Source organism: Pseudochaenichthys georgianus, chromosome 14, assembly GCF_902827115.2.
Source record: "Pseudochaenichthys georgianus chromosome 14, fPseGeo1.2, whole genome shotgun sequence".
In the NCBI taxonomy this organism is placed as follows: domain Eukaryota; kingdom Metazoa; phylum Chordata; class Actinopteri; order Perciformes; family Channichthyidae; genus Pseudochaenichthys; species Pseudochaenichthys georgianus.
Window position 1 is genome coordinate 21,336,628 of NC_047516.1, and position 12,882 is coordinate 21,349,509.

The 12,882-nt window shown below is 40.7% G+C and overlaps 1 protein-coding gene across 2 annotated transcripts in view; it reads right to left on the reverse strand.

Annotated features, from left to right (window-relative positions):
• The window catches only part of LOC117459018 (protein phosphatase 3 catalytic subunit alpha-like), a 29,601-nt gene that overhangs the window by 5,688 nt on the left and 11,031 nt on the right, over window positions 1-12,882 (reverse strand). For both annotated transcript variants that reach the window (XM_034099848.2, XM_034099847.2), the window contains exons 3-11: window positions 12,467-12,591; window positions 12,255-12,366; window positions 11,409-11,554; window positions 11,179-11,318; window positions 3,461-3,538; window positions 3,238-3,332; window positions 836-961; window positions 621-701; window positions 15-99 (exon numbers count right to left, since the gene is read on the reverse strand). In XM_034099848.2, coding sequence (XP_033955739.1) covers window positions 15-99; window positions 621-701; window positions 836-961; window positions 3,238-3,332; window positions 3,461-3,538; window positions 11,179-11,318; window positions 11,409-11,554; window positions 12,255-12,366; window positions 12,467-12,591 — 988 coding nt within the window. The remainder of the gene's footprint in view (window positions 1-14; window positions 100-620; window positions 702-835; window positions 962-3,237; window positions 3,333-3,460; window positions 3,539-11,178; window positions 11,319-11,408; window positions 11,555-12,254; window positions 12,367-12,466; window positions 12,592-12,882) is intronic.

The window sequence follows — 12,882 nt, forward strand, 5'->3', positions numbered from 1 at the left end:
AACATAAAGTCTACCTGAGAACTGAGAACATTTTGGCCATTTTCCCAATAGCACGGATCTTGTTTTTGATCACCTCCTTGCGTGCTGCAGCTGCACTGGCTGCAAAGAAATACATAAACATACTGTTGTTATATTCTTATTTTATACAATAGTCACTATAATAAGCCTCAATATATCCTGAGAAACTTGTGTTAGGCTTCTATTAGACCTCAAATATATATTTCTTGATACATAGAATACTGTAATAAGTCAAATGTGGACAGTGCTGTGACTATAAGGCCTACTATAGATTATATAATTATAACCTTTTTGTAATAAACATTGTCTTAGTCACACATCTTTGTAATTTCTGATGAAATACAAGCACCTATTTTAGTTCTCTGTCATTAACACATCAAGATAGGAGAATGTACTGCATTCATTGTAACAACATTGAATTTAAAAATAAAAACACATACAAATTGTAATAATTTAACGCATGGTTTTCCCTGTTGCAAAACAATCCAAACTTTCAAACTAATTCGACACGAGAAAAGAAAAATCCAGCTCAGGTGTGCAGATGTGCTTCAAGCAAACCAAAAATGCACTCATGTGAAATATAAAAACACATGACATTTTACCATCAAATATCTCCTCTTCCTCATTCATCATGAGTTCATCATCAGAGCAGATGCTCAGCACATTCACCAGCATTTCTGTGACTGGGGGGAGAAAGAGTCATTAAGCAAAGAGCCATTAAGCAAAGAGTCATTAAGCAAAGAGCCACGCGTTAGTACGACGTGTTGTATTGGAAACACTGACACATATCCAACAGCTTTTCTACAGAAACACCTACCTTTCTCTCCAACAAATGGCAGAGACCAGGTGAAGACATCCATGAAGTTGGGCAGCCAGTATGGATGGGGTGAGCAGTTGAACTGTCTGATGTTCATGACGTTATTTTCATATTTCAGTACAGCAGCTGTTGAGAAAGCAGACCACATGTACTTCATCCTGTCCTGTTAAAGGTCACCTATTATGCAACATCCACTTCTCCATGTCTCTTCTACATCAACATGTGTCCCCTCTTCTTCATGTCTCTTCTACATCAACATGTGTCCCCTCTTCTTCATGTCTCTTCTACATCAACATGTGTCCCCTCTTCTTCATGTCTCTTCTACATCAACATGTGTCCCCTCTTCTCCATGTCTCTTCTACATCAACATGTGTCCCCTCTTCTTCATGTCTCTTCTACATCAACATGTGTCCCCTCTTCTTCATGTCTCTTCTACATCAACATGTGTCCCCTCTTCTTCATGTCTCTTCTACATCAACATGTGTCCCCTCTTCTTCATGTCTCTTCTACATCAACATGTGTCCCCTCTTCTTCATGTCTCTCCTACATCAACATGTGTCCCCTCTTCTTCATGTCTCTTCTACATCAACATGTGTCCCCTCTTCTTCATGTCTCTTCTACATCAACATGTGTCCCCTCTTCTTCATGTCTCTTCTACATCAACATGTGTCCCCTCTTCTCCATGTCTCTTCTACATCAACATGTGTCCCCTCTGTGGAAAGAGACTCTGAAAGTTTCAGGAACAAAGATTCTCTCACTCTTTGTCCTGATCCATTTCTATAAAAACCTGTCTGAAAATGAGCTGATCAGATTTTGCCCACTTTGTGATGTCATAACGACTTTATGGCTTGTGCAACCATTAGCCAATCAGCAACCAAGGTAACCCCCCCCCCCCCCACCTTATCACCTGAATCTCCTCCTAGAGCACCATTGTGTTCTTTGTAACCAAATGTCTCTCAGAGGGGCGTGGGGAGGGGCTCCTTATTTTCATCTAAGGTAACAGACAGAGAATCAGCACTTTGGAAACAGGGCTGAAACAGAGGGGATTATGGGTAATGCTGCAATGATCTGTTTGGTGTTTGGAGCCAAAACACTTCAGAGACATGTTTTGTATATATCCGAGAGCTATAATATATTGATGAAATGTTGACGCCTATGTATAATAGGCGACTTTTAAAGAACTGCGACTATGATACTGAAATACATATTTATTATAATCAAACGTGTGCACTGCGCAGGATATTTACGATGCATGCCGTCATGCCAAATGCACAACAATGTCCTCTCGTTAAATGTATTCATGTTCAGTGATGTTAAATGTTTTTGTACACGCAGTACAGTTTGCGTGAGGATAAAAGCAGGGTACAAAATGAGACGTTCCACCACTAGATGGCCTAGCTGAGGCCAGGGAGGCTGACACGGTTACATGAAGAGGGATAAAGCCACATGGAGATAGTCAGCGATGCCGACAGTCCCTCCCACGCTCCCCATCTCCCATAGCCCATAGAAACCAAGACACAGATCTGAGAACACAAACAAACGGGGGCTCCCTTGATGCAGTCTTCTGCCTGCTCACAAGCTAAATGCAGATGCATGAATCCATACACTGCAGTTTGCGCTGGTGATTTTAAATGGGTGAAGCAGAGGACCCCATGGAAGTCATTTTGTCAGATGTGAGACGTGTTTTTCGTTAATTCATGTTCACATTATCATGAAATGTCAGCGATGCAGTGTGGCAGAGATACTGGGCTTGTGCCTCCTCTTTTTCACAAAATGCTTAGCGGTGTCATATTTAATGTGACAGTAAATTCACGTCTCAATGCCTGCCAGGAATATCATCATTAGCTGGAACGCTGTACAGTGAGGGCCAGCCTTACAAACGCTCAAATCTGTGTGTGAGAAAGTGTTTGATGGTCGTTATGATAGTCAGACAATTTAGTTTTTCATAAAATATGTATTTATTTTATTCTAATATGGTGCAACTACTGTATCACCAAACCTAATTTCCCCCTGGGGTTATTCAAGTATTTTGATTGAATAATTTTTGCATCTGAGTAAGAATCTTACTCATTCTCATTTTTCTTTTCCTCTATATGTGTTTCAAACGTAGCTTTTCAGTCTTGTAGTTGCAGGATGTTGACACAGCATGCGTTTATTAAAGAGTATTGCAGCTGCTTTAGTCGCACTGGGTTCATAGCGTTTCTGATCGAGCACGATGGAGAGAGTGACATTTTATGTGCAGATAGATGGAGAAGGAATTAGCAGTAAGTGGTTATAAATGCAGCTTAAGTGTGGACCTGGTCTTGTTCAACATAGCTTTGTACCACTTAGATGCCTTTCTGGGATAAAAACTAGCAAGAATATGGTACAAATGCCAGAAACAGAACTGTACACAGACTTACCTTTGTTGTTATAAACATCCAGGTAGTTTGGTGCTGAGAAGATGGTGATGAGGGAGGGGAATCCAGTGGTCTGACTTTTACGGTACATCCGGTAGCTTCAAGGGGGGCAGGTGGAGGCACAGACAGAAAAAAGGCAGAACTTGTTCTTATATATGTAAAGAGGATTATATTGTGTTAATGTGGATATGTATGTTTTTAATGTAATAGTGTAGGGATAACATACCCTGCATCTTGTGCTTCATGTGCTCGGATGATCGATAATAGGTTATTGCTCTGTAGGAACTCGCATACAGCTGGATAACTGGAAAGAAAATAGGTTGAGAAACGACACACGTACACACCAATTAAATTAAGCACAACATCTTACCATAACTTGACAACATGTATTCCTATGACCCAACAGAAGTAGATAAGAGCTGCCTGTTTCACCTACAGTTTCAGTCACCAGAAAATACAAAGAAGTATCATTCATTAATCATGAATGCATTAATGGAAGCCTCGCTGAGGATGATGCAACGGTGTGAAAAACCAATCCAACGGCTACCTGTTGCAGATAAAAATAAACTAACCCAGTACACGCAGGAGTCAGGGCTTCCTTCCTTCCAGATCTAATCTGGCAGGAAATGTGCCTGAAAGGAAGGGAAGCCTGCGAGGTAGCCCAGGCTAACTGAGTGGGATGCTACACTCATTGAATAAAACATGTGCTACCTATATCTAACCTCTGCTCTGTTTCTGCAAAACACATGCTTAATGTCTGATTATTAGGGACGGGTGGCGCAGTGGTCTGTGCGTTTGATCATCAGATCAAGGGGGCGTTGGGGAACTCCAGTTCGAAACCCGCTCCCGCGCCGTTGTGTCCTTGGGCAAGACACTGCTCCTGTGGGTATTGTCCACAGTAGACGACCATTACATGTATGTATGATCTGTATTTGTAAAGCGCTTTGAGAGTCATTGATAAAGCGCTATAATAAATATAAGGATTATTATTATTATTATTAATGTCTGATTATGTTGCCCTAGGACAACTTTTTGGGGGAATACAATTGTTTGCCCCTATATTCCTGCTGCTGCTGCGGCGGCTAATATATCACAGCTAGCGCCATTTTGTCAACCAAAAAGATGCCCTTCAAGCCAATCCAGGTAAATATTTGCTGCTGCTGGCTATTTGTAAAGAAATGTCTTCCTTACTTATTTTCTTTTCAATAATTAATCGTCCAACATTATAATTGATGCAATGTATTTGTGTAATGGTGAAGTATGAATATAACCAATGTGATTATTGAGTGGCTATATTGTTTTTTTTAATTCATATTTCACCCCTTGTTTTTTTGGTTTTATTATGATTTTTGATGCATTCATCTTTTCGGTTTTATAAAGTCTTCTATTGTGACATTCTGAATTGGGATTTGTATTTGGACTGGGAATGCTAATCTCTTCACTGGATGCATGTCAAAGCCGTCCTCCGTGTTTTTTTCCAGCCAAATGGACAATGAGCCGTCCCATGGAGAACGATGATTAAAACCACGTGAGTTGGAAAGTCACAGATCAGATATGGAGCAGATGTATGAGCCTGAATGTGTCTCCAAATGAGATATTAAAATATAAGGCTTCACAGAAAACATCGGACCTGTGTCACACAGAAGGAACATGAAGTCAGAATTGGGACACTTCCAGCTGCAGAGTGAATGTAGTAGCCTTGCATTTAGCAGCTCTCACCACAGTTGTTATGTAATACCTCGAAGGTTGTGTTATGTCATTCAGAGACTGTATAGTCCCTTCAAACTGTGCCTCCTGGGTTACAGACAAATATTTCAGATTACAGTTTGATTAGCTCTTTTAGAATTTGAATTCCCTCAATTAAGCAAGAACTCAATCTGTCATCATTTTTAAAAGTCCTTTGTGACTCCTGCTGTATTTCAGATTTACAGTATATCCGACCACAGAAGAAAATATCCTTACATCCATCAGTCTTAAGTATCCTGTTTACAAATGCTATTGCTTGATTTGTGTTTAATCTAACTATCTTTGCTATCTGTCCTAGAAATGTATTCTTTAATCACTTTGATAATGCTAATGAGGTCGAATAACCAAGACAATGATCACAATGGCTCTGCGAGGTGTCAAAATAGTGCTGAATAAAGAACTAATGAAGGCAACACTCACAGATGCTCTGGGCGAAACCATCAGCCAAAAGCACTAAATGTAAAAACAAATCAAACTGCATTCGAACCACCTAGAAGTAGTTGTTGCAAGCCTTTCACACACCAACAGTTGCCTAAATGAGTTCAATGGGATGCATTTCAATTGTCATAATATGCTTGTTTGCAAGCTTTCTCACACGCAATTAAAGATGTAAAAACGTTTGTATAGACTCAATCTGCTAATTACTGTCTGCAATGATGTACCTTCAATCTATTAGTTATGGCGCTTTTCCACTGCAGGGCCTCGCTCAGCTTAGTACGGTATGGCTAGGCCTCGTTAGGCCAGGCTCACTTTATGCTGCGTTTCCATTACAGTTTAGGAACTGGGGTAGTAACTATAGTAACGCAGTGTAGGCGGAGCCGTGACGTCATCTTCAATGCGAAACACAAAACCAACATCAGCCTTTAGCTCCTAGCACTCAGAGCTCACAGCTCTTCATATCTGTTCAGAAACTAGACAAAAGTTAAACAAGTACAAACTACAGACTGTCTGTGTCATGGAGAATACAGTCGCTGGTTTATTTATGTCTGTAGGCTGTTGTTGTGAGTGTGGGCGGTCGGAGCATATACAACGTTAGCTTAGCCGATCTCCATTCAGAAAACACGCATTTTAAAAGGTGTTTTGCCTGCAGACTTGTCAAAGCATTAATTCATGGTTTTTACTAACCGGTATCAGTATGTTGTTACTTCTGCATCCTTTTGAAACCTGTTCACAATTAAATCACGGTCAAATATGTTCATTTTGTTGTAGCGATTCTCTCAATAGTTTAGCATACTCAGCCCGGTTGTTTGCCCGGAGAGAACCTCGATTTTGGAAAGCCAGAAAACTGTGAAAAAGTACCCGCTAGCCGGAACTACGCCAAGTGGAAACGCAACCAAAAACGGGCCGGGCACGGCATGCTTAAACCGTGCTGTAGTGGAAATGCGACATAAGACTCCATACTGAGTAATCCACTTTTAAAGACTGACATTGAAAGTCAGAGATACACTAAGTAACCTATTCAAATGGCCCTATTGAGCACATTTGCACAGTTCATATTTGTATGTTGTGTCTCTACTGTGTCATCTTTGCCTGCTTTAATGTTCAGAAAGGTCTTTATTTTCCTCATACTGCCTGTGCTGCAGCATCTCTTTTCACCCTCTGTCTGAAACCAGAGCCCAGTCTGCTCTGATTGGTTAGCTGGCCGTCTCTGTTGTGATTGGCTAAACGCTTATGGATGTACCGCCTCTATGCCTATCACGTACAATGTGTTGAAGCATTAACCAATAGAAGCGAGAGTGTAAGATGGTGATGTCATTGTTTTACAGAAGGAAACAAAGGAGTCCAATGGAGGTGTTTCAGGCAGAGGGGGAGGTGTGGACGAGGAGTGAATTTGGGATTTTAGCCTTTGCAGACCATTTACATGCACACAAAACCTACAAAACACACTACAGGAAAGGTAAACATCAAAAAGCCTATTGTATTATGTATAAGTCTTCTTTAATAGTGTTGCAGTTATTCTATTACACGTCAAGCTGATAAAATCCCGTCACAATTCAGGTGGTTTGTTTTGTCTACAAATATAATATCAATCAATCTTAAAAGCTTAAAGACTTTCTTTCTTCATAAATGATCAACTAAAATGCTTAACTTTCCTCAGCATCAACCTGGGGTCAACAAATCGCTCCAACAGCAGGTCAGACCTGTATTAGCAGCATACAGAACATCCTCCCCCAGCAACAATCCTCTCTTCCGGCACTTTCTTACAGTCACTGCCATCCATGGACTCATCAACATTTCAGAAGTATTTAAAATATTTAAGTGCTCAAAGGTTTGTGCTGGGAGAAAAACAAGGAGACTGCTGTGTCCCGAGCACCTGGCGAAACTGTGCCATCCTCACATATCTAGGTCAGATGGCTAACATTCCCTTGGTGGCCAATATATAAATTACAAGAATAGCTGCGTTCCACACTAGCATGGATGTGCTGTAACTCTTTCCACTATAGCTGAGAGTCCACCCTAGAACATATTAAATGTTATATAGGTGTTTCTATGAAAAACACCTCGACAATGCATTTCTAACTTAGAAATAATGGCATTATTGTGAAATCTGCGTAGCCATTATTTGTCTTTCTTGTTTACAGAACTGCCGCAATTGTCGTGTAATAACATGAAGATAAAGAACCCATCGTACAATATGTACTAATTCGATTTCTCCCCCGCTGCAACAGTATTTATTGATTATTGCGAGGGAACAGTACACACACACATTGCTTGCCTGCGGCTCACATTTCTTCTTCCCTTTTGTGAAACACACAATTATGTGTCGTTGAGCGTGTGAGTGAGAAGAAGCGAGAAATCTGACAAGTGAGTGCGAGCGAAGGAGACGGAGAGAGATGGAAGTGCTGCGAGTGTGAAACTGCAAAGTGTTTTCACTTTCCTTAAGAAAATCCATCTGTCAGGCTGGTGGTCATCACGTTTATTTCCCCTCATATAAGAAATGTTTATAACAATATTTCTAATCAGTGAGCTCAATCACATTTTTCTAAATACAATCACTGCACAATACATTTGTCTTGGTTAGTTGTTGCTTGTAGTAATATAGTTCTGACAAATTGTAAAGACATTTAACAAGTATTAAACAAATTAAAGAGGCCTTATTATGCTTTTGGGGGATTTCCATTTCCTGTAGTGTGTTATATACGTAGGTCTTTGTGCATGTTAATGGTCTGCAAAGGCTACAATCCCAAAGTTCCTTCTCTCCCACACATCTTATGTGATAGGCTAAGAGGTGGGACATCTCTAAGCAGTTGACCAATCACAACAGAGCTGGCCAGCTAACCAATCAGAGCAGACTGGGCTCTGGTTTCAGACAGAGGGTGAAAATATAACATTATGAGGTAGGCATTACAACTCGTCTGCTGTTATGCCTCCAGACAATATTAAAAAAGCGGGGAACATTTCCACTCTGATATTAGATAGTCAGTCTTCTACAAACATTTGCTAATATCATACTGTCTCTGCAATAAGTTACATCTATTTCAAACATTCCTTGTAGCTCTGAGGAGTAAGAAACTGCATTTCTACTTGTGGAAACTGTTCCGTATTGATTCCATAGGAAACATTTACATGCTGTCAAATAACTTCTACTTCTCAGATGGAGATTTTCTTGCATTTCCCCGAAGTCCTCGGGAGAATGTGGATCTCTGTGTAGTTGGCAAGAGTCATAATGATGGAGAGGTACGTTTGAGAGAGAAGGCAGAACAAAGCCACAGGGAGATAGATGACTATTATAGCAGCATCCTCCACACGTCTACACAGTGATCCTCACTAAGCGCCTCTCTCACTGTGAATAGAGGGCTGACCCACAGCAGACCCATCACCTGCTCCTTTCTCTTCCATATTAGATACTCTCCAAAGGTGCTTGTAAAGTCAAAGTGAGAAGGCGCCTGTGTGGAAATATTTTGTGAAACAGAAACATGGGCACTTAACAGAGGAACTATTTCATCTAATATCATCTGACGCAGATGTCACCTTCGACACATCTTTTGAATACACTGAACTATTCTGCTCTCACTGTCCAGACATTTCATTTCTTCATCGGAGGAATACATCTCCATGAAGGCTTCTCAATACTCTAATTTCCCCTCCTCGACTCCTCGGTCCTCCGGTAGTGACCCGGAAATGGATTTCAGCGCGCCATGTTGAAGGACATCTCATTTCTCTAAATGCACATCGAGGACCGAGCATCGAGCGTCGAGGAGGCTCTCTGGAGGAGCTCTAACCGAGGAGACACTGATGCATCCTCCACGGCTCCTCCGCGGATGCATTTCCGGGAACGGTGGAGGCGTGACGCACGGCCGGACTTATCTCAGCCAATGACAGCTCTGCATGCATCCCCTGGATATTATTTTAGTAACAGCTGTGAGGTCTGTGTAGAAAGCAGAGCAGTGTGTATAATATATATCACTCAGTATAACAGGCCTACTCTCTTTATTTGCTTTAGTTTAGTAGATATCTACAAACAAAGAGTTGATATTTTTCTAAGACCATTTAGTGCTTCACATAATAAACTACACAACGGCTGTATCCTGATATATAGCCTATTATATGCTTTAGGAGCTGTAGGTGTGTGTTGTACAGTGTGTAGGTGTGTGTGTAGTAGTGTGTAGGTGTGTGTGTGGTACAGTGTGTGTGTGTTGTAGAGTGCGTAGATGCGGCGGACAGACGGGTCTCAGTTGGTTTGGTGTCCTTTGCTTACTTTTAAAACTTGTAAATACAACTTTTGGCCCGTAATTTCAATTCCTCATTTCAGCGACCAGAGAGAGGGGGGTGGATACATCCAGTCTCTGATTGTGTTACGTTATTATGAGAGTGCTCTCATACGTGTTTGATTTTGAAATTGTATATATTTATATAAATATGTGTGTGTCCGCATCTGTAGCCTGTTATCGTCTCATTATCCCGCACTGTCAATGAATTTAAAGTAAATATATAAGTGGTCATGAACACATCTGTCCATCAGACAGAGGGCTGCTGTGCCTCCTGTCATCATTCATGGACGTCTCTTCAAAATGACCGCTCAGAGGAGAGGATTTCTCATTTCTCCTCCTCTCCTCGGTTCCCCTCCTCGACTCCTCCGCTCGCATCTCATGTGGGCGGGACTAAGACACGAGGATAGGAGTCGAGGAGGGGAGTATTGAGAAGCCTTCCATGACTTTAGCAGCTCCCACGCAGGGGGAGTGTGTACCGTTCTATCCACCTAATCCCTCCACCTCTCCTCACCATCACCTTGCAACTTTAAACTTGCAGCAATGTAAGGACAGATACTTATTTTACGTGCTCCGTCATCGAAGGTGACAAATTGCCTAACAAACCCGTTCCCAGCTGTGCCTCGCTGTCATATTTGACTTCTCTCTCTTGTCTCATTTTCTTATTTGACTCCAGGTTTTAACCATTTGATTATTTGTTGTTAAGAATTGGTTCTGTACGAAACAACGACTCAAACCTGTTAACCACAAGGCAAAAAGATCCATTTACACACAGACACTATCTATAGCCTTTAAGGATATATTTACCAATTCATCAGTAAATAATTCCTTAATCGCAGTCTCATTCTTCGGTTATCTCCATTATGGGATGTTAAGAGTGTGTCTCTTATTTGTTTTGTTCTTTTTAGTTTTCTTCAGGAAGCAATACATGTTTGATGTCTATAAATAATTTACAATCTTAACATCTATTTTTGATATTAAGCGATGCAGTTGAGAAGCTTTTGTGTAACTTCTGTATTCATCAAATCTCCTGCAACATTAAATGGGATCTCATCAAAATGGGTAATTCAGGTCGTTGACCTCTGAACGCGTGCTATTCCCTACTCTCATCTCCTTCCTCCTCACACCATAACGATTAGTAAATAAAGCAGAAGAGGTGTGAGGAAGAAATCACCGGCTTAATGATCAACCAACATCGTTTGCATGTTCTTCTTTAGCTATCCCTCTGAGGTAGGGTTTTTATTTTTGAAGGATTTTTAAGTTTGCAATTAATAAGATCTTCAACAAGCCATATGTGTCAAGCTAATGGAAGCAGAGACACTTGACATACTGGATGATCGTGCTTGCAATACAATTAGTCAAAAACCCAACGATTCAAACAATTGGTAACGTAGTAAAGTTGGATTTAAAAGCTTAGTCTCAAGTATCTAGGTATGGACATAATAATCCAGGGGGTGTGAATATGTTGCGGGGAAGAAGAACAGCTCACCTGTAGAAGTAGGAGCAGCCTCGCACCGTGTTGTGGCTGAAATATTCCTGGGTTTTCTCATTGCCAAAATCCTCCAGAGGATCCGCCCACAGCAGGTCACACATGGGCCCAAAGGCCGGCGGCTCCTTAAACCGGTCCAACTTAACATGAAGAAGCAGAGATGCAGCTTTGAAAAACTGATCATTTCTTTCAAGAAAATAGACGATAGTGCCGAGACGGTATGTTGTTACCTTTTTAATATCATCTAAGGTGTGTATTTCAGGTGAGAGCCCACCGTGGACACACAGAAACTGTTGGTTCATGAGTGCAGCCAGGGGAAGGCAGTCGAACGCATCCATACACGAGTCGTACACCTGCTCTGAGTACTTGATTTTACCTGACAGAGGACACATGAAATCAATACAGCATGTTCTTTGTTTGTTCTTGACAGCTTTGACATTGGAAAATGCTGATGAATCTTCTTTTTTGAGAACTTATAATGGGTTATTATAGAAATATAGAAAACAAAAGAAGTTCTGTTTGGTTATACTGATTTTTTTTTCATGTACACATACTAGGCATTCATTTGTTTTCCAATTGTTGACTGACATCCCATCCCGTGTTTTCATTTCATTTTTTCCCATTTGTTCTGTTCCTGGTATGCACAACTTAATGTATAACAATTGTTTACAAAACATTTCTCTATACACACACCATACCCGAAAAGGAGCAGGGACATTACAATAATCTTATATTACCTGCCCCTTTCTAAAGAAATTCAAACAAAGAGAAATAGATGGTCTGTTCTTCATATTTCCGTATTCACAGCCAATCATAACAGTATCGTAGGAAAATAAGAAAAACACAAAAACTTACAAAAAAATACTTAGTTCCCGCTTGACAGTCAACGGAAAGGAACAAAAAATAAATAAATAACATCACCACAAAATCTGTTTTGTCGTCATGCTGAATTAACCTGACATTCAGACGGACATCACTTGCAATCTCTACCAGAAGTGCTCCAGGCTACACATGACATTAGCAATACACGGAGACACATATATACACAATACAAATATATACTGAGAGGTACTCACATTCTTGTTTGAAGGTGAAGTATTCTGTCAAATGTCTACATTCATGATTTCCACGAAGTAAAAATAGTGTCTTTGGATAGAGGATTTTCAGCGACCAGAGGTATAAAACACACTGCCAACACAAATACATAAGAGTGTTAAGGACAAGCTGAATACATTAAAGTGACTATAGCTTTGTATCCCCCATGTTAATGATATTCTGATGGTTTTACCTCAATACTGAAGTAGCCACGGTCCACGTAGTCCCCGAGGAACAGGTACCGTGTTGTGGCGGGGGATCCTCCCACTTCAAACAGCTTCATGAGATCAAAGAACTGCCCGTGGATGTCGCCACAGACTGGAACACAACCAAGAGACAGAAGATGTTACAGAATCAAAAGGACCTGATTGAATATTGAATGTGAGGGACAAAGAGATACACACAATCATGTTCAGCGGTATCATTCGGTTATTTTGGAATATTTTAGTGAAACAACTACAGCAGCATCAGTACACCTCGAAGCTACTTGTAACCTCTTGTGGCTACGACTCACACATAATCGTACACAGTTGTACATGTATTTTCACCAGGATGTTTTTCCTTCCAAAAAAAAGATCCTGGATGGTTGTAATGTCTGCATTTTCCAGA